Raw genomic sequence first — 24,996 nt, forward strand, 5'->3', positions numbered from 1 at the left:
GCATCAAATGAAAAAAGTGGGACAAAATAAAGGATAGCGAACTCTATGGTAGCTCTAAGAGCCCAACAGTGAGTTAAAAATATAACATTTTTTAAAAGAAAAATTAAAATAATAAATTATCAAATGACCAAGAAATGAGAAGTGAAAATGAACGATGAAGTGACATAATCTTCGAACTTTTTTTTTTTTTTCATATTTCTCTATCATCTTCTCTATTAAAGCAAATGCTCTTTCATTGTCTGCTGCTTAAGAAGCTAATCGTATCAACTTGGGACATAATCTTCTATACCGTTGTATAACACTCAAGTTGACATTCTCTTCCACATTTGTTCTCCTATTGTCCAAGATACATCCACTTTTTGCCTCTCTTGTTCATCTTTTCAAAATGTTCATATCAGGAATTGTCTTTATATCAAGGGAGTCAAAGACTTTCAGAACATGGCAACATAAAATCCCAACTATTTCAAACTTTCTACAATTACATGAAAATGTCTTATCTGCAGTGTCATAAGAGACTATGAACTCACCAGGCTTATGGCAAAAACTCAACAGTGTATATATGCACTAACAAGTCCTCTTGGAGATTTTTTATCATTGCTGCTGATGCGAGGTCATATTGATCATGAAGCATTCGAAATATTACAGGTGTGTACACTTGTATTGCTTGCTTCAACAATGGAGAATTTTTCAAGCCCAACTGGGGATTTTTTTTCCTAGTTGTAATTCTCTTTCCCGTTTTTGCTCAATCACCCAATCAAAATATTTAAAAAATTCTACTACATCCAAACCAGATTTCAAGTAATCTTTCAAATCTCCATTCAAATTTTCACTGAGTTGGGTACTTTCTACTCCCAATGTAAATTCATTCTTCATGTAACACTTTGCCCATTTTCCATTCAAACTGTAGATACTATCCAACCAACTACGATCATGTATAGCATGTGTCAATCATGTCCTCCCATGTTTTTACAAATTCAATTTCATTATTAAAACCAAACATACAAGTTTTAAAAACTTGAAGAAAAGAAAAACCATCTTTCATCAAATTCCCAAATGTAAGCTTTCAAATAGCCACTTAAATGATTCTGTCGTCTCATCATACAAAAGAGCAGCACCAAAAACCACTAACCCTTCATGGTGATTGAAATCGGTAAACACCCCTAATGGTTTTAGCTCTTTATCAGTACCATATGTAGTGTCAAATGTCACCACATCACCAAAATTAGCATAATCAATAACCATTTTAGTATTAGCCTAAAAAATGTTAGTTATCTGCTCTATGTTATCTAATTGTACTCCATATTGAAAGGATATATTTTTAGTCAATTGTTCCTGAAAGTACCCTAATAAACATGCAGCTTGGCCATATATCAAGTTTTTTTGCCGTCTTGTTCTAAGGTAATTTTTCTGATCAAGCTTAGTGAATCCAAGATTAGCTCTCCCACTAGCCTCTCTACTCATTAACTCATGTGCTGCTTTTGGCTTGATTTCAAAAGAGGATGCTAACTCAATCAATCTCGCATAAGCTTCTGAAATTTTTCTTTGAGATCTCATCATATAAATTGTTTCTAATAGATGAAGAGTGTGATTATGTTCTCCAACAAAATCAAACACTTTAAACTTTCTAGTTTCTCGCACTAATGAAACATATAACCTTACAGGACAATTAGTCCTTGTATCATCTCGGTTATGAGTGAGAATCATATCTTCTTTTTCTTTACCTCGAATGCCCTACTTTGCACATACAAATCCCCTTGATGTTACCTTACCATTGTTTTTACTTTTATTTATGTAACGTTTTCTAACATCAAAGCCCATTTGCCTTCCATATTTCACCCAAAAGTCCCATGCATCTTCTAATGTATCGAATTCCATATCAACTCTAGGATTCAAATCTACATTAGCATCCATGTTTTGAGAGAATTCTCTCGCCACACTATGCAATGAATTAAAGAATACTCCTATAATTAACAAATGTACAAAATATCTCTCTTTCCTTTTTTTTTTTTTTTTTTTTTTTTTACAGTAAATATCTACTATTATAAAAGCTAACATTTTTTGTACCAACATTGTGCTTATCATATATAAGAATTACAACAAACCAATATATGATCATGAGAGATGATGATTCAATTGATAAAGGATAGTTTCAAGCTAAAATTTCATAAGAAACTGTTTAAGTGTATCATACCTAAAACACTATAGCTTAAACACATCTAAGACCTAAAAGCATAAAATTCAACCAATGTAACATCTAACTAAGTAAAATAGGGATTTTAGCTATATCTCCTGTATCACTGTCCATCCATTTCTATAATTTTGCTAGACCATATTTCACATATCCATTTGAAAATGTACAATATTCAAGTTGTAGGAAAAAAACTACCCAAAAATATTCTTCAAAACATAAACTAAATAATGATTCCATGGTGAAAAATATATTACTAGTAGAACTAAAATCAAACCCCAACTATCCTGACCTTGGACCTAACTCTCCTCTTACCCAAAAAATAAATTTTATTTTGATCCAATGTATACAAAAGAGAGAACTCACCTCCTTGAGTTGTTTGATGTCGGAAACAACCTAGAAATCAAAGATGGACTTGCGGTGACTATGCCAAATGAGATTTTGGGGATTTTCCAATGATACAATGGCCAAGAACCGTTGGAACCACCAATATGGCCATTAGCGACTTCGCTTTAGAGAGAGCTTCAATCCTTGAGAGTTGAGAAGAGAAAGAGGGAGAGTGTGAGTGCGAGTGTGAGTGTTTGGGGTTAAGAAATTTCAGATGGTAAGATGCAGTTTTTTCTTTGTTTTGGCTGATGGGTCTGAGTTGGGTGATGCTGGCAGCGGTGACGATGGGTTGAGGGAGAGCAGAAAGCAATTGCAGAGGAGTTGCGTAGGAGAGAGAGAAATTTGATTTTATCAAATATGAACTCAGAGTCTTAGACGCATTAGCACAGAAGAAACGGCGAGACCCCAAAATTTTTAAGGGTAAAAGGGTCTTTTTAATATTTGGTGAGGTGTCAAAATAATTGTAGGGACTCAATTTGGATTAACCCTGGGTGATGGGTTTTTAGCCCAATAAGCCCAAACAATAAATTTATAGAGAGTGGGTTGACAGGCTTAGGTGCTGGCCGTCGATCACCATGCACAAACTTTTTCTTATAAAAAAAAACTAAGTGTTTCTTACAAATGGGGGAATGCTCCTCGGCCTGTGGCCGAGGAGGCCTCAATGTTCTCTCTTTCTGCCCCTCCCCTCTTTGGCTTTACTAACTTTTCTTTTATAGTTTTCAACTTCCTATCTCCTGCTCCATCTGTTGATCGTCTATTCGCTTTTCTTCTGGTTGTCCGTCCCATCAGAGGCCTTATCGGCACTCAAGTGGCTCACTCTAACCAACGTTATCCTGCCAAGGGGTTACCTCCCCATTAATGCGGCCAGGGGGGTTAGTTGAGCGCATTAAATGCGATAGTGCAGCTCACTTTGGGGTTAGTCTCTCCCCAAAATCACCTTTGTCAGGCCGAGGACAAGGTATCCTCGGCGTGGATTTAGGAAAATAGGCTCCCCTCCCCTTTCCCTCAAAAATAGCTTGCGCTCCTCGGCATGGGCCTTGGGCCTACTATATGATGGGCCGAGGCTATCAGCCCATGGGCCCCACAATAATGAATCATTGGATTAAATGGAAGGTTGGGATTCGTGCTATCGCACACCGTGCAATACCCTAGGTATTGCACGGGATCTCAATCACTGAATCTTAGCATAAGATATGTAGTACTGTAGTTATATCCCAACTCCATCTTTGATTTATTATATTATATATTTATTAATTTAATGACAAAACAAAAAAGAAAGAAAGAAAGAAAAGTCATACCTAGGGTCCCACTGATAGGAGCAAACTTTATTATCAAATCTGTAAAAAAATTGAGAAGCGAACCAATTTGACTAACACTAATACAAACAAGAAGTAAAGAAAAAAAAAATGAAAACACAAATGAGAGAGTGATAAGTGGTAATTGGGTACTGACTGAGAAAGAGTTGGAGATCATGGCTCATGGGACTTTAATTCAGTTACAATTTTTTTTTTTTTTTAATTTACATTTCATGAGTTATTGTGACAAAAAACTATATCTGTTGTGACACTAACTTGTCACAATAGGCCATTATTATGAGAGACTTATGTTGCCTTCGTTGAAACACATATTGTAACAACTATTGTGTTTCGTCACAATATAGTTTTATATTTTACTAATAAAATTTTTGGTGGGGATATAATAAATAATTTATAAATTGACAAATTTGCCCAAACTAATAAATTTTATTTTACTCATGAGAATAACTTAAAATTAAAAAAACCATGAAACCTCTAAAATACCCCAAAACCACTCAAATGAATATATATATATATATATAGACACATGCGTAGGACTCACATTCCTTAATCCTTCCATCCCTAAGTAGTCCATGTTTCTCTTTTAGGGTGCTTAAAAATTCTTAAATGGTTGAAAAGTTTAAATAATTCTTAGGCAAAAATGCAAAACTGACCCTCTAACTTTCACATTTTTTTTCATTTCAGTTCTCTAACTTTCAATTTTGTCATTTCAGTCCTCTAACTTTCAATTTTTTTCAATGCAGGATTCTATTAGAACCCGGTTATGTCTTGTGTTAACACTATGAAACGACACCGTTTTGCAATTTTTTTTAATTCTAAATTAAAAAAAATAAGAAAATATAAAATTTATAATAATAATAATAATAAAAAAAAAAAAAAAAAAAAAAAAAACATCAAGGATCGTTCCCCTTCCCTTGAAATCAAAACAGAGGAATCATTCCACACCCAAATCCCTAACTTAGAGAATTTGGGGAAACAAATCTTGTGCATGTAATAGTGCTTTCTCTCCACTATTACATGATCTTGTGCATGTAAAGGAGTTCTAGTCATTGTAGCTACCTCCTTGGGGACCTGTCCATGTTTTGATGAACAATTTTGCATCACAAAGGAACTCTCAAAAATCATAGCTTGGAAATTCGTATTTCTATCAGAAGCAGCCTCACTCTTTGGTTTCATGGTGCAGTCTAGACCATAAAATTGCTGTGAAATGGCTAGGGGTGAGTTTGAGTTCTCGAATGAAATCAAATGTGAGGAAGATGAAGAAGCAAACTTTGAAGAAATATGGTCAGTGGGCAAGAATTCCAGCTATTTTCTTGAGCTGTTTTGCCGATCTCCCAAGGTTAGTCTGAGGATTTTCTATGACTAAAGCATGAAAGTTGTATGTGCTTTTGGGATTAAGATTTGGGTTGGATGGGTAGCTCTCACCAGAAAAAGAATGAAAATCAAGATCATCAAGTGAGTATCGAAAGAGTTGATCTTGTATTGATGGATAAAGGCAGGATCTTCCATTTCCTGAAGAAAAAAAAAAGAAAAATATAGGTATTACCAAGAGAAGTGTGAAGATTTATCCATGCATAGAAATGAAAGAAAAAAGAAAAGAACAATTGGTATAAGTTGCATAAGAATATTACCAGTTCAGATATCCATTTTGTTTTGATTTTAGGGGAAGGGGATCGACGAGCCTTAATTTTTTTTTTTTTTTTCAGTTTTCTTTTAATTCCGAATTAAAAAAAAAAAGGAAAAAAAAAAGAAGAAGAAAAGAAAAAAAGAGCAAAGCGGCGTCGTTTTAGCAGTGTTAACGGCAAGACATAATTGGGTTCTAACGGAATCCTGCATTGACAACAATTGAAAGTTAAAATACTTAAATGAAAAAATGTGAAAGTTAGAGGGTCAGTTTTGCATTTTTGCCTAATTCTTATTATTAAATAACCACACTTATTATTAAATAATTCCTCGAATTGAAATAGTTATAATAAAATTATAATTGTAAATGACATTTGCTAAACCCATATAGGCTAAAATGTACTACAAATTTCACTCTCTCCCAAACAAACGTCTTTGAGGCTTGACTATAGGGTCTTTTTAAAAAATAAATCAAATTTTAAAATTGAATTATCTATAACATAGAATTTTCTTAAAACTATAGTTCCATAATTAAAGCTTTAGATTCTATATATTATGGCCGGTTTCGCACACCACAATTCTGAGTAATAAACGAATTCCAAAAGAGTTAGTGTGGTGGTTATGGGAAAAATGGTTAGGAATTTACTTAATGTGATGATGATAGTGTTAATCATTGTTCAGGCTGTAGTGCTAGCCAACAATCCTTCCTTTTCTAGTCTTTGTCCTTATCAACCCCCCATTGATATGAAATATAGCAAGTTTCAAGTTCATAAGATCCAACCTCGTAATGTAAATGACGACCCTATATTAATGCTTGCACGTCAAATAAAAAAGGATGTAGGAACAAGTGCAATAAGGAACTTAAAACAAGTAATTCAACCTTCACAACCCCTAATTTAAAAGTTTGCTATGATTTATGCATTGCGGAATAATTGTTGAAAAGGCCTGAAAATATTCTACTAAAAAATATGCTCAGTCCGTAATACAAAAGTAGTAAAGCAGTTTATTTTGTAAGGTAAGGTTTTCCTTTTACTACTGTTATCCTTTACAGTGTTAACATATCTTTTGATGCATGTTATTTTGGGTTAATTACCATTAGTTGTCTTGGGCATGATTTGGGTTGGGGTTACATATTGTTGATTTCTTTCTATGTAATGTTAGTTGTTTTGGCATTATGGTAGGATTCAATTATGATTAATTTCTTTCCTAGGTATGGCTTATGAACACTTGTGAGACTGCTCTTTAAACATGGACATATACCTAATAACATTCCATTTTTGTAACCTAACTTTAACCTAGTCTAATAAGGATGACTTAGACTTGGTTCTTGAAGTTCAAGATCCAACTCCACTATGATCTTAATTTTTGCTTCAAACCTCACATGCATTTTCAAGTCTTCTTATTTAACTTATGTATTGATTTGGTCAAATACTGCTAATTTTAGTTCATCCAAATAGGTTACATTATTTTAGTTCATCCAAAAAAAATTTAATTTATGCTGCATTTTGCTATATATATATATATATATATATATATATATAAATAAATAACTTGAGATATATATAAATACCACCACAAACCTTAGGATTGAATTTTGTTTATATGTCTTTTTCTTTCTGTGAGAAATTTATAAGATGAAAGTGAAACACAAAATATATTTATTTCTTGTGTATATGATCTATGTAGGTGTTCTACACACTCTCTCTCTCTCACAAATGAATCTGACCCACCATTGACATACTCCTTTTGGGTTTGGTTTTAACCCAATAATACATGTTTTAGTTTTAGGAGTCGTTATTAACCATTGGAATTTTAAGTTGTGATTGGTTTCCTAAATATAATTGATTTTATCTCCTAATTTAACTAAGAAACTCCTAATGGCTTATAAGCTAAATAAGAATTTTTTTTTTTTTTTGGTAATGTCTAGAATCAAAAGGCATGGATTTGGAAGCTCAATTACGTGTTGAAAAAAATATTAGACACCCCACAATGCTTATCTAGAACAACTTAATCTTAAACATCGTTTACGATTAGTACCTCATTTCGAATTTAATCTTAAACATCACCATTTAAAGAACAACTTAAAGCTATTTGACATTTGATTTTAAAAAGAATGATATGTTTATATATGTGAAATGAAATAATGATCAAGCTAATCCTAGTATGACATTTAATCTATGATAAAATGACATGTATTTATCTTAAAATGACATGTAATCTATTCTAGGATAATATGTTAGTGCATGACATGTATAATCCATCCTAAGATGACATGTGGATGCATGACATGTATAATTTATATATCCTAGGATGACATGTATCTATCCTAAGATGAAATGTAAACAATTTATTTTATAAAGTAAGATAAAACAAACATAAACATGTGATTGTATGACATTTTCTAAGAGAGATAGATTGCATTAATGAGTTAAGTAAAGCTAACCTCACTTGAAAGTATAGTTTAACAAATGCAATTTTGCAATTCTCTCTCTCCCAAACAATTTTATCTCATACAAAAGACACAATGACATAACAAGAAAATGGTAAATTCCTAGGAAGTTTAAATATATTGACATGTGACAATTTTACTAATTTTTAAGGAAAAACATTTTATTTTGGCACAAAATGAGATTGAAAATGCATTTTTGTGGCCCAAAGGGCATTGTATAATTTTTGGAAACTTTGGGTCAAGAAGTAATTTTGAAAAAACGTTGGTTGGTCCACAGATTGGCCTTGAATGGTTTAAGGTTGAGTGGGTTTTTGTTTGAATGTGAGTGGGCTGGCGTTGAAGTGGTTATGGGGCCGAAGAAATTCAGATTGGGCTGTTATTGGGTTCAAATTCAGTGGGCTGGCTCTAATTTTCACACACACACCGCGGGTTGGTCTTTGGGATTATGTGAGCTGATGGGCATGACTGAACTAAAAGGGATCTTGAGTTGGAGCAGGGTTTAAAGGTTAAGCTGGCTGCAGTTTTTAATGCGTGGGCTTGGGCATTTTTAGTGGAGTGGGCTTATGTGGTTTTTAGTGTTAGATGGTAGCTGACCCAAATGGGTCCAATCCGGCCTAAACACAAACCCCACTCAACCCATCTCATCTTATCTTTATTTCTGTTTTCCACTAGCCGGATTTTGGGTATTTTGGTTGATTTGTGAGGGTAGTGTTGTGGTTGTTGGGTTCACCGTGGGATTAATTTTGATTTTTGGAGTGATAGTCTCTCATGGGTGTGATTGCTAAGATTTGATTTTTGTGTTAGTGGGTTGTGTTTGATTGCCAAGAAAGTGTAAGAAAGTGAGAAAAAGAATTTTAATTCACCTTTTGATTATTATTATTTTTTTTATGCGGACTTTTTTATTTTGAAATTTGTCAATATGGATTTTTTATTTATCATTTTCCCGCGTAGACATTTTTTGTTAGTGTATTAATGGTAAAGATTAAACTGTTAATAAAATGTAGGAATTAAATTGACTGTGATTCTAAAATATAGAGACCACCAAAAGGTATTTTCACCAATTTATTTTCTTAGTTTAGCCTTCGAAATGGAAATAGTTTATTTTGTATGTGGGTACATAGTTATCAAACTATGGTGGTTTACTAGTTCAACTTCAAGTGGTATGGTGGTTTACCAATTTATTTATTTATTTTCTTTTCTGATGGAATAGTTGAGTTATTGGTTAACTGTTAATAATATCAAAATAGTGAAAGGACGGAATACAAGACACTTTTTAAAATTAGAGTGGCCATTAGTTATTATACTGTACACACTTATCTGAATTATAGTAGTTAATGGATTGATAATAGCACAAACTTAATCATCAATATCATACTGCTATAGCCTTCATCATCAATATCAAGTTCACTACAATTCCACCTAATGAATTATTGACGATACTATTAAAAAAAAAAAAAAATCCACTCATTTTTGAGTGGCTAGCCTTTGTTTCATCATGGTCACGTACACTCACACGAAACCAATGCTAATATATGAGATCTGAGATCTGAGATCAATCCTCACTTACATCATAAACCAATTAATGCTTTGGCTTGATAATAAAGAGCAATAATCATCTAAAGTGGATGCTATAATTTCAACTCTCTCAAAAAAGGAATTGAGAAAGTAGAAAATTCTTTCATGATTTTAAAAGGTTACAAATTTCAAACTTTGTCCATGATTTATATATATAAAAAGTGCAAGAATGTGTAGTGCAAGAAAATTGAGATACCCTTCTATGTAAGAATTCCATTGAAGGGCCCAACGACTACATAATAGAAAAAATAAATTTCTTTCATTCCTTATACTTCTTCTCTTGGACTAGGCAAGATTGATTCAAAGTTCTCATGTGAGAACAAAAAATTTTATTATCAGAGAGTTGGCACCCAACTAACTCTTTATTATTTTCATTTATTTCATACATAAGATCTAATATTCAATCTAATCTTCAGTTACAATTAAAGAAATAAAATTGTAACATGGTGAAAAATAAAAAGTGTTAGTAAAAATATCCTAGCAAGAAAGATTATCACCAGGTGCAACACCAAATTGAGTACAGTACTGTTGGTAATACTGGATTCGAGACTGAACTTTACTAGGTTCTTTACCGTCACATTCAACAGGACCATTAATAGCTCGAATTGTTGCTCCAAAACCTTGGCTTACAGATTGGTGAACATTGGTCATCCAATACCATAAGGCAGTCTTAAACGAGATATTTGCATCATTGGCAACAGTTTCAGGAGAGCCTAGTCCATCAAACTGATTTGCATTTCCAGCTGCTCCATAATTGTAATTCCAGGTTAGTTGAAGTGGTCCACGACCATAGTATCGTTTGCTAGGATTGCATGGATAGTCAGTCCTGGTTGTGTCACAATAGTTTTCCGTGGTTGGAACATCTCTTTCTTCTATATAGCATAAACCTGTCCAAACAACAACATTTTGCTTCAACTCTCAGGGATAAGTCCTTGCAAATAATATGTTTGTCTTTGGAAAGTCCAAAAAAGTAAAAAAATGGGGTTTTCTTTTTTGGATTTGGCTTAACTCCAGTATTTTTTAATTGAAAGTGTCATTTTGTTTTAAATACATAATAGCAAGTAGTAGTGGGTTTTAATCTTCACATTTTATTTAATTAGTAGGTGATGTAACAATTTTTCATTAAAATAAAATAAGATTTCAATTTAAAAAGTACTAGAGGTAATTCAAATCTTTCTTTTTTAGCTATATTTTTAGGTCAAACTTATAAATTTCCTCATTTTTATTTACTGTAATTTCTTTTTGATGAAATTATTTATATTACCTTCAGAAAATTAAAAAATCAATAAAAGTCATCTAATCGCACTATTATTATATAATTGTAACTTAAATTAGGGCTGTCCAGGAGACCTGGCGACCCGCTCAACCCGGCCGACCCACCCAACTTTGACCCACCGCCTCCCGATCCGACGAATCTGGTGGTCGGATGTGGGTTCCGAATTGTCGAACCCAACCCCCGGGGGGTCGGTTGGCAGTTTTGCATTTCAAAACCCGTGAAACTCAACCCAAACTGATACCTTTAACGTTTCCAACGAAATATTAAGCAACGCAGACCAAATCTCCAATACCTTTAACATTTCCGGTGAAATATTCAGCATACTAGACCAAATCCTGCGAGATCTCACCGTTATCCGATGAAATCTAGGCCAGATCTCGACGGATCCGACCATATTTCGGTTTGATCCGAGATCTAGCCAGATCTCACCGGATCCTGCTAAATATTGGCCCTGCGATGAAACCTGAGACTGACCCAATACAACTCGAAATCGATAGGACCTAAACTGAAAAATCCGGCCAGGTCATCCAAGTTGGTTCAGGTCATATTTTAATCCACCCGACTCAGTTGGGTCGGGTCCGGATTGGGCACAAACCCGACCCGTGGATACCCCTAACTTAAATACATGACTATTACGCACAAATATGCATGTCTATAATTTTATATGTATAGTCATACGTACATACCATTCTAATATGAAAACTATATAAATATCTGTTATAAAGCTATTGTTTGTTTAAGATAATTTATTTTTATTGCCTTATTATGCTTAAAATGTTCATTAATTATGGTAAAAATACGGTTCTACATAATATAAAGTAAAGCTCAAAAAAAAAAAAAAAAAGTATCTTCATCTTATATTCATTTTCAAACTTCGGAAAACCAATGTTGCCTTTTTATTCTCTGTTGAGGCTTATTAAACTAAATTGTAATTTGATAAATCGCATTAATTAAACAACACACACACACACACACACACACACATATATATATATATATAACATTTATAGTCTTATTTTTCTGATAGAATATATCATTTATAGTCTGTAACAAAATAAATTAATAGGAGGAAATATTATCTATAGAATAGGCTACAACCATAATTGCTTATTTAGAATTATATATGTTTCTAAATAATTGTATAATAACAAAGTTAGAGAGGGGATCAAGAACTTACTTCCAGTCTCATGTGTGACATGGGCAAAGAAAGCTGCAATCTCACGTTTACCATCATCACTAGAACCAGACTTGGCAAACTGATTATAAGAATTAAGAGCATCAAGAAATGCTGCTCTCGTGTAAAAGCTCTTTCCAGGACAATCTCCTTGGGCCTGGTTAAGTATCCCATTGAAAAAGGCTTCTGTCACAATATCAGGGACTGAAACATCATTGGTAGTTGTGGTACAAGGTCCTGATTTGCACCCCTCGCCACAGTATTCAGCAGTAGTGCCACAAAAGTCATATTGGCTGCAACATTCGTTTGCAGCACAATTACAAGCACCCTTCACATTTGCTGCTAGGATTCCAACTATAACGAGAGTTAGCAGACCCTTTTGTAAACTAAGAGCAACCATTTTCTTAATGAAGTTTGATGAATATGTAAAATGTGTGAGATGAAGAATTAGGTTGTGATATGTATTTATAATGCAGCGTAGGGTGAGAAATATCTATTTCTTTAATGAAGATATTTCTTTGATCATGTAGAAAAGTAAAAGGCGTGTAAGTTATAGGTCAAGGTCTCTGTCGACTTTGACTTGTCGAAAGCGTAGATAGTTTTTCTTCTTATATACCGTCAATAAGATAACGCGTTAATAACGGGCCAACTTCCAGTGCCAGCCAGCCATCTTAAAATTTTGGGCAAATAAATTAGACTGCTTTTGGCTTGAGGTTTATTAAAAAGAAATATTCTATTTATAACATTTTTATAACAATTTTAATAGAACAAATTTAGTTTTCTTATATTTGTGTTTAATTAGAAAGATGGAAAAGTGAAGAGATGAAAAATTTATTTGTTTGGTTGAGAAAAAGAATAAAATGATGTAAAATGAAGTTAGTGTAAATTTATAATGACATCCTCATAAAATAAAACAAAAAAGTAACACATTTTTTTAGCAAAAAAATTTGTATGTGCAAGGGGATGAAAAAAAAAAAAGGTAAACAAAGCAACTAGACAAAGAAAAAAAAAAAGACGTACAATTCACAGGTAGTATTTTTGACAACTGCTTCTATTTTTCATTTTCAAAAACTTGCTTTTAAGAATGAAAAAAAAAAAAAAAAATTCACAGGTAGGCATGCAGGAAAAAACTAATAATAAAACAAATTTCTAACAACAAAAACCGAAATTTATTTGGATTAATAGCAGCATACAATTTTTTCTTTTGGTTGTGGATTGCGTTCCCAATCGTGATCAGATCCCACCCCACTTCCTTTCTCTTTAATAAATTATGATCATTCTGCATCTTTTAACTACTCTCTTTTCTTTATATTTTATTTAAATTTTAGTTTAGCATTTTCATATTCAAGTTATTGGGCCAAAAAAAATAGGTAACAAGGAAGGGCCGAAATCCAAGTGAGGCCCAAAACACTGTATCATAAGGGAAAAGCCGAAATCATTGGCACACATAATTAGTAGTTATTTTAAATTGACCTGAAGACACGTGAGTAGCTCGAGAAGGCTAACAGGTGCAATGACATAATTATCCGAAAAAAGCGCCGGAATCAGAATGTGGAGACCTAAGTGAGTTACAAAGAGATTATTTGATCCTTGCAAACGTGGGACAGATGGCCTAAAAAAACTCATCAAATAAAGACATGTAGCATAATAATTAATAACTATTAAAACATAACTACTGTACACTCTTTGTGTAATAGTCATTTCACAAGTACAAAGTTCTATAGGGTAAGGAGGATAAGAGCCAGAATTCAAATTTTCAGGAGTTTTTAAGATCCTCATTGTCCTATGTTTGTAAGTTTATATCTTCTTGTATACATGTTGTGATTTGAATCATATGTTTAACTTTGATACAATATGTTATTGTTAATCTTAGTTTGATCTTATTTATTGTTCCAATCTAAGTCTTAAATTACTTAATTTTTTGTAACTTTGCCTTTAATTGAGATAAAGTTTTCTAAAATATGCTTTATATCGAGATTGCATGTATTGTTTTGTGATGCTTTATATCAAAGTAGTCTATGTCAATTTACTAGGAATTGCAGCTTAGTCTAGTAGGTCAACTTAGTCATTTTTAGGAATTTAGTCACTTATGATTTCTCATTCTCTCAATTGTTAGCTTATATAGATATTTCAAAAAGTTCTATTAAGCTAGGCATTTCTAGACCCCATACCTAAGGGTGTTAACCAAATCGCACCAAAACCACCCACAAAATAGTATAATTGCACCGCACTGCAAGTAATAGTACACCGCACCGCACCACACCACATGCTACACTGTGGTTTACGGTTTTATAATAAAAAAACCGCACCGCACCGCATCCTCTCTATGTATTAATATATTTATTTAAATATATTATTAATAGTTTAATAACCCTAGTTTAAAAAAAAAAAAAAATTTAATAACCCTAGCAAGTGTTGACTAGGAAAACTAGCTCAAAAATAATGAAAAACTAGCTCAATAGTTTAAAACTTGGCCCAAAACAAAGGGAAAAATTAGTTTTGGACAAGGTAGGAAAAGCCCAAAATTTAAAAAATATATTAACTTCAAATCATTCAAACCGCATCTCATATACTGCACCGCACATATGACCGCAAAAATAAAGTGCAATGTGGTTATGGTTTTGACTAGACTCTAAACCGCACTGCATTTCACATGTGACCGCAAAAATAAGGAGCAATGCAGTTATGATTTTGGCTAAACAGCATCACAAATTGCGATGTTAAAAATGGTCCAAAATCGTACTGCACCACATCGTAAACACCCCTACCCATACACTTATCTATGAAATTAGATAATCACTTCAAGCTAACACTAGTTGCTAGAAGGTTTATCTCAAATAACTTGCAAGCATCAATAAAAGACTAACATTTTCAAACACAAGTACATGTCTTTTGGCATTTAGGATTAACGAACCAGCAGATGAACACCAAAACTCACAGCATAGAATATGCTCAAAATAAAAAAAAAAAAAAAAAAAAAAAAAAACTGTTGTGAGTTTGATAAAGGCCACGACTTTATGGAAAACATTTGAAAGAATGATTATTTCGGGTTGATGAGGCTACGCATTAACTTTTTTTTTTCTTTTTCTTTTTTTATTTTATTTTATTTTATTTTTAATTTAACTATAATGTGCTTATCTATGTTTAAATGTTATAATTTTTTCGAAATTCGTATTAAATCAAATAATTGATAAAAAAAAAAAAAAAAGTTATTAGGATAGGAATCATATGTTGCTTAAAATTTTAAATTTTGAGGAATCTAAAGGTATATATGATGTTGCATTATATTTAATTGTTTATATCATGTAAAATCCTTTATTTCCCATATCTTTATTAGATTGCTCCAAGAAATGATAGAGTGAGATTTGAATCTTGGATTTATCTAGACTCTTCACTAGAAATATCATAAGATGCTAATCAATTAAGTTACAAGGTTCTTAAAGTGAATCTTGTTAATATTAGTCGGTAACTCTTGTAATACATAGAAAAATTTAATTGAATATGATTTTCTCTCTTTATTTTTTTTTTGGGGTCTAAGTATGACATTTATGATTATGGTAGCCATAGCCAATTATTAAGTAAGTATTTGCATATTGTTAGGTTCTAAAAGTTTAGAACAATTGGCAAACCGTAAACACAAACTTGGTTAGATATAGATTTTAGAGTCTATAGAATTTATTAGACATTGCACAAGATGTTACAAGTCAAAATACAAGAAAATACAAGCTACAAAAAGAAGAATTTGAAACATGCCAAGTTCAACCAATCGAGACTATGGTTTGACCGATCAAGATGTGAATTCTGCAAATTTTAATTTTTGTCCACTACTCATTAAGCCCACTAAATGATTAAGGCTTTTCAGATCTATTTCACATAATATTTAAAGGAAACTGTTAGGACATATGTGATTCACTTGTTAGGAACATATGTCACTATTTTATGTAATTGGCTAATCCTTTAACAAAATGCACTTTACTTGTATTTGAGTAGATCTAGAATATGTTTAATACTTTAAGAAATCTCGTTTCAAGATCAAGTGTTAAAACCATGCAAGTCTGTCCAAGATTCAAGCTGAAAAGTGCAATTTCATTAAAACTGGACAGCTAGTATCTATCGAGCTTGAAGAGCTATTCCAGCCCTATGGCTCGACAGTTGCTCGACAGCTGCTTGACAAATGGCTATCTGTCGAGATTTATGAAATTCAAATTTTCTGTTTTATTTTTCATTCAATCTGTAATTATGTGTTTGGACTTTCTTCTTTCACAATCCTAGACATATAAAAGGATTATTTTAAGGGCCATCAAAGGTGACACAAGTTGCACATGTGTTGAGCAAAGTTTGTTCAAACAAATTATGACCGGAGACAGAATTTGTCCTTGTTCATCGTTTTTGTGAAGAAGTTGCTGTGTTTGTACACCGTAGGGTTTTGTGACCAAGCATTTTCTGGATCTTCATCGTGTGATGAACTGAAGAACTTTGCAGCCAACAACCTTTTCTAGTTGGTGGTTGAAGTTGCGTATTGGGATCCGCGCAATTAGTTAGTCACGTACTGGGAGTTATGCATTACAAGGAGAGAATTGTCACTATAAAACAAGTCCAATTGGGTATTGGGGTAAGGGTTCAACTGTAGATTGGTATAAGGTACTAGGATTTCTTTACTTGTAACCGCTTGTTTTGATAATAGTGGATTCTCGGGAGTGGTAACCTTAAAATCACCCGGTGGGGTTTTTGCCGTATTGGTTGTCCTCATTCATAAACAAATCGCCATGTTAATTTAATTTTCACTGCACTTAGTTTAATTCGTGATTTGTTTGTGCTACCACGCGCTTTGCATGTTAATTTGATTAATTAATAAACTTGGCTAATTAATCAATTAATTAATCACAAGGAGTCAATACGTTCTTAACCTATTAGAAACCCTAAGGCATGTTTTAAGAAGACTTTGGAGGTGCTCTTATGAGATCTAAAGGGTATTATGTCTTTCTCTTTCAAAATCACTACTGGAAATCATTCTCATGCCATTAGAATCAGTAGATTTGAAGTTGTTGCAACAAGATCATACATAGTTGATGATTTAAACCTTCAATGGTGGTTTTGAAGTCACAAAATGGAGAGTTTGTGTTGCTAAACCTTTGAGTAGGATCTCAAAGTTATAAGCATGAGAGCTTGCTGTGTGCTGCAAATCCAAGAGAGAAGAATTCGTGGATTCGGAGCTTGCACATGGTCGTATCAGTAAGTTACTACTGGAGATAGCAATAGATTTAGGGTTAAATCTTATTGTAAAAACTTCAATTCTCTATTAGTGGATTTGTTTACCTTGAAAATAGTTAGGTCAAATCCTCCCCAAAATTTTACCTTGAAACGGTTCATTTCATTGATTTGTCTAAGTGATCATATCTATGTGTTATTTTCTTTTCTACTGTGTATGATATGATTTATTGCTGTTTAACGTAGATCTCATAATTAACCTAAGTAAACACTTGGCTAATTCATTTGGTTAAATAATCTATTTTAAGGGGTCTAAACAAACAAACACATATGAAACTATATATTTTAGCAAAGACCTTAAAAGTAAGGTGACATAATATTATGAGGTTCATAAGAAGTCAATCTACTTTGAATTTATATAGATTGTTATTGATAGTATCAAAGTTCGGCAGGATATAGACAAATAATAATAATAATTATTATTATTATTATTTGCATTGCTAATCAACCAAAATTGCTACTTTCAATGGTACTTTTTTTAGATGAAAAGAGGTTTGATTTGGCAAGTTATCAAGACTCCAAAGCTAGAAAGTTGGACAAATTCGGAGTCAAAGCAGATATGCTTGACCTTGGATAATCGGACCACTTCCTTAATTAACTTGGGAGCGCAAATCATGGCTCAGTCGGTGCCGACTTGTTTCCCATATTTTGGTCCAAGGAAGTTTGCAGGAGTTATATATCTTAATAAACCATCAAGAAACCATCAAAGCATGGCCCATATAGTTTCAATGGGCACATAAATAATTAATCAAATAAAGAATACTATATATAAATTTGCTTTCAGTACTACTCGGTGTTAGTCTTTTTTGTTTTTGAATAATTTTAGAGACACCCCTTCCGTCATTAATATACTTTAACGATGACTAAAAGTCATCATAAGTACTTAGATTTTTTGTTGAAATACATTTTCAAAACGACCATTTACCTTTACGACAAACTCTGGTCATCGTTGAAAATCTTTCATTTGCTAATGTTATTTGCACCAAAACATCTCCATAAATAAATAAATAAATAAAAGGCCATCTAATACTTTATTTGTGACAAAACATTGGGGAAAATGGTTTGCCCTTATTTTTTTAAAAATATTTAGCATAATATCCCTGTCTTGAAACTATTATACATTCTGTCCTTATTTTGAAACTCGATTTTTAAAAAATTTAGTTCGAAGTAAATTTCAATTATTTGGCAGGTGCTCATCCAGAGTGACAAAAACTTACCTAGAACTCGATAATCATAAAATCGAGTTCTATGGAAAAATCAATTTTTCAAAAATTAAGTTCTATGAGAAACTTAATTTTTTAAAAATTGAGTTTTAAAACAGGAGTACGATACTTAATAGTTTCAAAATAGTGACAATTTACTAAATATTTTTAAAAATAAGAGTAAAAGCCCATTTTCTCCCAAAACATTTCTATCATAAAACACCTGTGACTAATATAGTAATATCATGTCTGACAAAAATGTACGCCATAAAAAATATTACGTCATTTTTACTTTATTTGAGAAATATCAATACCCCTAGATATAAAATGATTAACATATAAATTAACATGAACCTCATAAAAGTTTATCCTTTTAAATAATAAGCAATAATCCATAATTAAACAATGAAAAACTAAAAGGTCTATAAATAGTGTCAGTGGTTCAATAACGCATGAGAGCTTTATTATTCTTCACCAAGCTTGAAAATATAAATAGTGGAAGATCAATCATCATTTGTATTAATGTCTTCCATCTGAGAATCAATTTTATTTTTAGGGTCATATTCTACGTTTCACATTATGATCTCCTCCTCCAACATTGGCCTACAATATTTGAGATTAAAATGAATAAATATAAAAAATTTATGGCAATGCAAATTGTATAAACAATGCGTAACAACAAAGAACCAACTAAAAAATGTATTCATTTAACAAAATCAACAACAATCACCACAATAAATAATAATAATAATTTTATTAACGTCAAAATAAAATTATGCTAACACAAAAAATGCATCAATAATAAATCCTTACTCCGCCAAGAACCTTATAATTCTCTTGGAAGGAGAACTTCAAAAAATACATTCTCCACTAATAACCACATCAAAAGTACATCCCTATCACCATTAATATTCAATCATATATATAAAATTATATATGCACTAACAATAGCAATATGTCATCAACAATACATCCCACCGCCATCAACAATAGATCCACCACCACAAGTCACATACGAAAATATATGCGCCGACAGTAGTATGCATGTCATCTACAAGAAGTACCATAATCACATTAATAACATTTTCATTAGAAAAAAAAAAACACGAATTATGTAATTTGCATGATTAGGCGAAGAATGACTAGTTGAAACACATATTTTTAATCCAACTTTAGCAATCCAAATTTAGTAAACCAAGACTAAGGTGGATGGATCAAAAGAAATGTATACAGCATGCCTTTTTGCGAAATGCAATACCCGAAAGGAAGGTATTGTTTTAGTTTACAAGAAAATGTTCTCCCATGGAGTAAGGTTTGCCTAGATTTGTCTAATTCTTACATTGTCGCATATTTGGATTTAGAATTATTCCAAATGGATGTTCAAACAACATTTCTTAGGAGAAAACTAAACAAGGAAATAAATATGGATGAACTAATTGCTTTTGAGGCCAATAAAAAAAAAATTTTGTAAGTTTAAATTATCTTTAATTAGTTTAAAACAATCCTCTAGGCAATAAAATCTAAGATTCCACCGAGCCAAATTCTTGAATGGATTCATGATGATTGAAGAAGACCATTGCGGGTATGTGAAACAGTCCTTCAAATAGAGTTTTATAAATTATCTTTGTATGTAGACCATATTTTGTTGATATAGGAAATGACAAAGAAGTGATTAGTATAACTAAAGGGTGATTTTCCTCTACTTTTGAAATGAAGGGCATCAGTGAAGAATAATATATTCTTAAGTTAAAATCTTTAGAGATTATTCAAACAGAATTCTTGGTTTGGCTTAACAGGTTAACATTAGGAAAATTCTTAAACGCTTTAAAATGCATAATTATAAACCCACATCGATACTTCTATTTACAAAAGTGAGGCCTTAAGCTTAGAAATGTGTTCTAAAGCCTATGAAGAAAGACAAGAGATGGTTCGAGTTCCATATTCTAGTATTGTGGGTGGTGTGGTGTACACCATGATGTGAACTAGGCCAAATATATGTTATGTAGTTGGCTTATTCAATATATTCCAATCAAATTCTAGACTTGTTAAAGCAAAGGCAGTGAAGAGAATTCTCTAATACCTCTATGGAATGGTGAATTACTCACTCTTTTACCTGGGTAGAAAATACACTTTGTTGGCTATAGTGATGCAGAATGGGGTAGTGATCTAGACAAGTATAAATAAATCCATGGTAGGATATGCTTCTTCTTTTTTCTAGTAAAGGGAAAATTTCTGGAGTAGTAAAAAGCATCCATGCATAGCTCTATCTACTATGGACACAAAATATAGAGTTCTTATAGCAACATAGCAAGAGGGAGTTTGGTTGATGCGATTATTTCATTAGGTAGACGTAGTTTGAATGACAAACAAATTTAGATGCTGATAATCTTGTGATGATATATTGTGGAATTTAATGAGTCACACTTTTAGTATAGAATGATTTATCTTTAATCACTATCAAAGATTTCTTAAAGTATTAAACATATCCTAGATCTACTCAAATACAAGTAAATGCATTTTGTTAAAGGATTAGCAATTACATAAAATAGTGACATATGTTCTAACAAGTGAATCACATATGTCTAACAGTTTCCTTTAAATATTATGTGAAAAGATCTGAAAAGCCTTAATCATTTAGTGGGCTTAATGAGTAGTGGACAAAATTAAAATTTGCAGAATTCACATTTTGATCGGTCAAACCATAGTCTCGATTGGTGGAACTTGGCATGTTTCAAATTCTTCTTTTTGTAGCTTGTATTTTCTTGTATTTTGACTTGTAAATCTTGTGCAATGTCTAATAAATTCTATAGACTCTAAAATCTATATCTAACCAAGTTTGTGTTTACGGTTTGCCAATTGTTCTAAACTTTTAGAACCTAACAATATGCAAATACTTACTTAATAATTGGCTATGGCTACCATAATATAAATGTCATACTTAGACCCAAAAAAAAAAAAAAGTAAAGAGAGAAAATCATATTCAATTAAATTTTTCTATGTATTACAGAGTTACCGACTAATATTAACAAGATTCACTTTAAGAACCTTGTAACTTAATTGATTAGCATCTTATGATATTTCTAGTGAAGAGTCTAGATAAATCCAAGATTCAAATCTCACTCTATCATTTCTTGGAGCAATCTAATAAAGATATGGGAAATAAAGGATTTTACATGATATAAACAATTAAATATAATGCAACATCATATATACCTTTAGATTCCTCAAAATTTAAAATTTTAAGCAACATATGATTCCTATCCTATAACTTTTTTTTTTTTTATCAATTATTTGATTTAATACGAATTTCGAAAAAATTATAACATTTAAACATAGATAAGCACATTATAGTTAAATTAAAATAATAAAAAAAAAAAAAAAAAGAAAAAGAAAAAAAAAAGTTAATGCGTAGCCTCATCAACCCGAAATAATCATTCTTTCAAATGTTTTCCATAAAGTCGTGGCCTTTATCAAACTCACAACAGTTTTTTTTTTTTTTTTTTTTTTTTATTCACGGCACTTTGGTCTTTAACAATAATTGAAACTCAATTATATGAGAGTTTCTTGTTGGCTGATCCATGGGTTCATGAGGCCTTGCTATTGCTACATAGTTTCAAAAGTTGAAAAACACTCTGTTAAAAAGTCGGGTAACAGGGGTTCTTTCAAGCTAGCATCCCTATCTATTCAAAGCACTGAATGTAAATTAAAGTTGAAGGAGACCCTTGCAGGCTTGCAAGATATGCTCTAAGCTTTTAAATATCTTATGTATTAGCTTCATATTCAAAGGTAATTTTCATGGTTTTAGCCAAAGTCATCTATGGCCAAGATTCTTTAATTTAGAACTAGTCGGTTGAAGATGTTATGAGTTTTATATCTAAGTTTTATTAGAAGAGCAATGTTTTGGCTAGTTGGTTGCCACATGGCTAAGACTATTCATGTAATAGATTTTTATTTTTTATTTTCATTCCATAAAGTCTTGCTATAAATATAAACCCCTCAAACTATTGGGCAATAGCAAGTTTAACTTTTCAAACTATTGAATTTCTGGTATGATATGTAACAAACCCGTATCAACGCCTAAATTTCTGCATGTAAAGAACTTGTACATATTGGTTACATGCATTCATTTAATCTGGTCGTAACTCACGCGGCGGCAAGACCTTGACCTTAAACTCACACGCCTTTTACTTTTCTAGAAGGCCAAAGAAATTTCTTCATTAAAGGTATAGATATATCTCCCTTATGTTGCATTATAAATACCTATCACAACCTAATTCTTCATCTCACACATTTTACATATTCCTCAAACTTCATTAAGAAAATGGTTGCTCTTAGTTTACAAAAGGGTCTGCTAACTCTCGTTATAGTTGGAATCCTAGCAGCAAATGTGAAGGGTGCTTGTAATTGTGCTGCAAACGAATGTTGCAGCAAATATGACTTTTGTGGCACTACTGCTGAACACTGTGGCGAGGGTGCAAATCAGGACCTTGTACCACAACTACTAATGATGTTTCAGTCCCTGATATTGTGACAGAAGCCTTTTTCAATGGGATACTTAACCAGGCCCAAGGAGATTGTCCTGGAAAGAGCTTTTACACAAGAGCAGCATTTCTTAATGCTCTTAATTCTTATAATCAGTTTGCCAAGTCTGGTTCTAGTGATGATGGTAAACGTGAGATTGCAGCTTTCTTTGCCCATGTCACACATGAGACTGGAAGTAAGTTCTTGATCCCCTCTCTAACTTTGTTATTATACAATTATTTAGAAACTTATATAATACTAATAAGCAATTATGGTTGTCGCCTATTCTATAGATAATATTTCCTCCTATTAATTTATTTTGTTACAGACTATAAATGATATATTCTATCAGAAAATAAGACTATAAATGTTATATATATGTTGGTTAATTAATGCGATTTATCAAATTACAATTTAGTTTAATAAGCCTCAACAGAGAATAATTAAAAAGGCAACATTAGTTTTCCGAAGTTTGAAAATGAAATAAGATGAAGATACAATTTTTATTTTATTTTTTTGAGCTTTACTTTATATTATGTAGAACCATATTTTTACCATAATTAATAAACATTTTAAGCAAAATAAGGCCATAAAAATAAATTATCTTAAACAAACAATAGCTTTATAACAGATATTTATATAGTTTTCATAATAGAATGGGATGTACGTATGACTATACATATAAAATCATAGACATGCATATTTGTGCGTAGTAGTCATGTATTTAAGTTACAATTATATAATAATAGTGCGATTAGATGGCTTTTATCGATTTTTTATTTTCTGAAGTTAATATAAATAATTTTACCAAAAAGAAATTAAAGTAAATAAAAATGAGGAAATTTATAAGTTTGACCTAAAAATATACTAAATTTTTTTAAAAAAAATTGAATCTCATTTTTTTTTTAATGAAAAACAGTCACATCACCCATCAACTAAATAAAATGTGGAGATTAAAACTCACTATCACTTGCTATTTTGACTTATCTTCAATACTTTTTAAATTATAATTATTATTATTTTAATAAAAAACTGTCACATCACCCACCAATTAAATAAAATGTGGAAATTAAAACTCACTACCACATGTTATTATGTATTTAAAATAAAAGGACACCTCCAATTAAAAAAACACGAGGTGAACCAAATCCAAAAAAGAAACCAATTTTTTTTACTTTTTTGGACTTTCCAAAGGCAAACATATTATTTGCAAGGACTTATCCCTGAGAGTTGAAGCAAATGTTGTTGTTTGGACAGGTTTATGCTCTATAGAAGAAAAAGATGTTCCAACCACGGAAACTATTGTGACACAACAGGACTGACTATCCATGCAATCCTAGCAAACGATACTATGGCCGTGGACCACTTCAACTAACCTGGAATTACAATTATGGAGCAGCTGGAAATGCAAATCAGTTTGATGGGCTAGGCTCTCCTGAACTGTTGCCAATGATGCGAATATCTCGTTTAAGACTGCCTTATGGTATTGGATGACCAATGTTCACCAATCTGTAAGCCAAGGTTTGGAGCAACAATTCGAGCTATTAATGGTCCTGTTGAATGTGACGGTAAAGAACCTAGTAAAGTTCAGTCTCGAATCCAGTATTACCACAGTACTGTACTCAATTTGGTGTTGCACCTGGTGATAATCTTTCTTGCTAGGATATTTTTACTAAAACTTTTTATTTTCACCATGTTACAATTTTATTTCTTTAATTGTAACTGAAGATTAGATTGAATATTAGATCTTATGTATGAAATAAATGAAATAATAAAGAGTTAGTTGGGTGCCAACTCTCTGATAATAAAATTTTTTGTTCTCACATGAGAACTTGAATCAATCTTGCCTAGTCCAAGAGAAGAAGTATAAGGAATGAAAGAAATTTATTTTTTCTATTATGTAGTCGTTGGGCCCTTCAATGGAATTCTTACATAGAAGGGTATCTCAATTTTCTTGCACTACTTTCCTCAAAAAAAAAAAAAACAAAAAAATTCTTGCACTGCACATTCTGCTCTT

The 24,996-nt window shown here is 32.0% G+C and overlaps 2 protein-coding genes and 1 long non-coding RNA gene across 3 annotated transcripts; 1 reads left to right on the forward strand and 2 right to left on the reverse strand.

The window, feature by feature from the left end:
- Positions 1-5,291: 5,291 nt before the first annotated feature.
- Positions 5,292-5,630, reverse strand: LOC136062976 (uncharacterized). Its single transcript, XR_010624696.1, has 2 exons — positions 5,523-5,630; positions 5,292-5,403 (listed from the first exon to the last, which is right to left on the reverse strand). It is a non-coding gene; the product is annotated as an uncharacterized LOC136062976 (long non-coding RNA).
- A 4,150-nt stretch (positions 5,631-9,780) lies between these two features.
- Positions 9,781-12,425, reverse strand: LOC111999207 (endochitinase EP3). The gene is made up of 2 exons (XM_024031327.2): positions 11,992-12,425; positions 9,781-10,425 (listed from the first exon to the last, which is right to left on the reverse strand). Exons 1-2 carry the CDS (start codon positions 12,386-12,388, stop codon positions 10,016-10,018), a joined length of 807 nt encoding a protein of 268 aa, XP_023887095.2. The 5' UTR covers positions 12,389-12,425; the 3' UTR covers positions 9,781-10,015.
- Positions 12,426-22,724: 10,299 nt separating this feature from the next.
- LOC111999206 (endochitinase EP3) lies at positions 22,725-24,980 on the forward strand. The gene is given in 7 exon segments (XM_024031326.2): positions 22,725-22,924; positions 22,927-23,175; positions 24,237-24,271; positions 24,273-24,414; positions 24,417-24,497; positions 24,500-24,586; positions 24,589-24,980. Coding segments are annotated over 7 exon segments (792 nt in total). The 5' UTR covers positions 22,725-22,779; the 3' UTR covers positions 24,642-24,980.
- The last annotated feature ends 16 nt before the right edge of the window (positions 24,981-24,996 follow it).

This window comes from Quercus suber, unplaced genomic scaffold, assembly GCF_002906115.3.
Source record: "Quercus suber isolate HL8 unplaced genomic scaffold, Cork oak 2.0 scaffold_472, whole genome shotgun sequence".
NCBI classification, from domain to species: domain Eukaryota; kingdom Viridiplantae; phylum Streptophyta; class Magnoliopsida; order Fagales; family Fagaceae; genus Quercus; species Quercus suber.

Bases quoted from the DNA above. Each gene is read 5' to 3' on its own strand.
- LOC111999207 (XM_024031327.2), bottom strand. From the start codon at position 12,388: ATGGTTGCTCTTAGTTTACAAAAGGGTCTGCTAACTCTCGTTATAGTT. The intron at 10,426-11,991 runs GTAAGTTCTTGA...TTGTTTGGACAG, and splicing joins TGTCACACATGAGACTGGAA to GTTTATGCTATATAGAAGAA.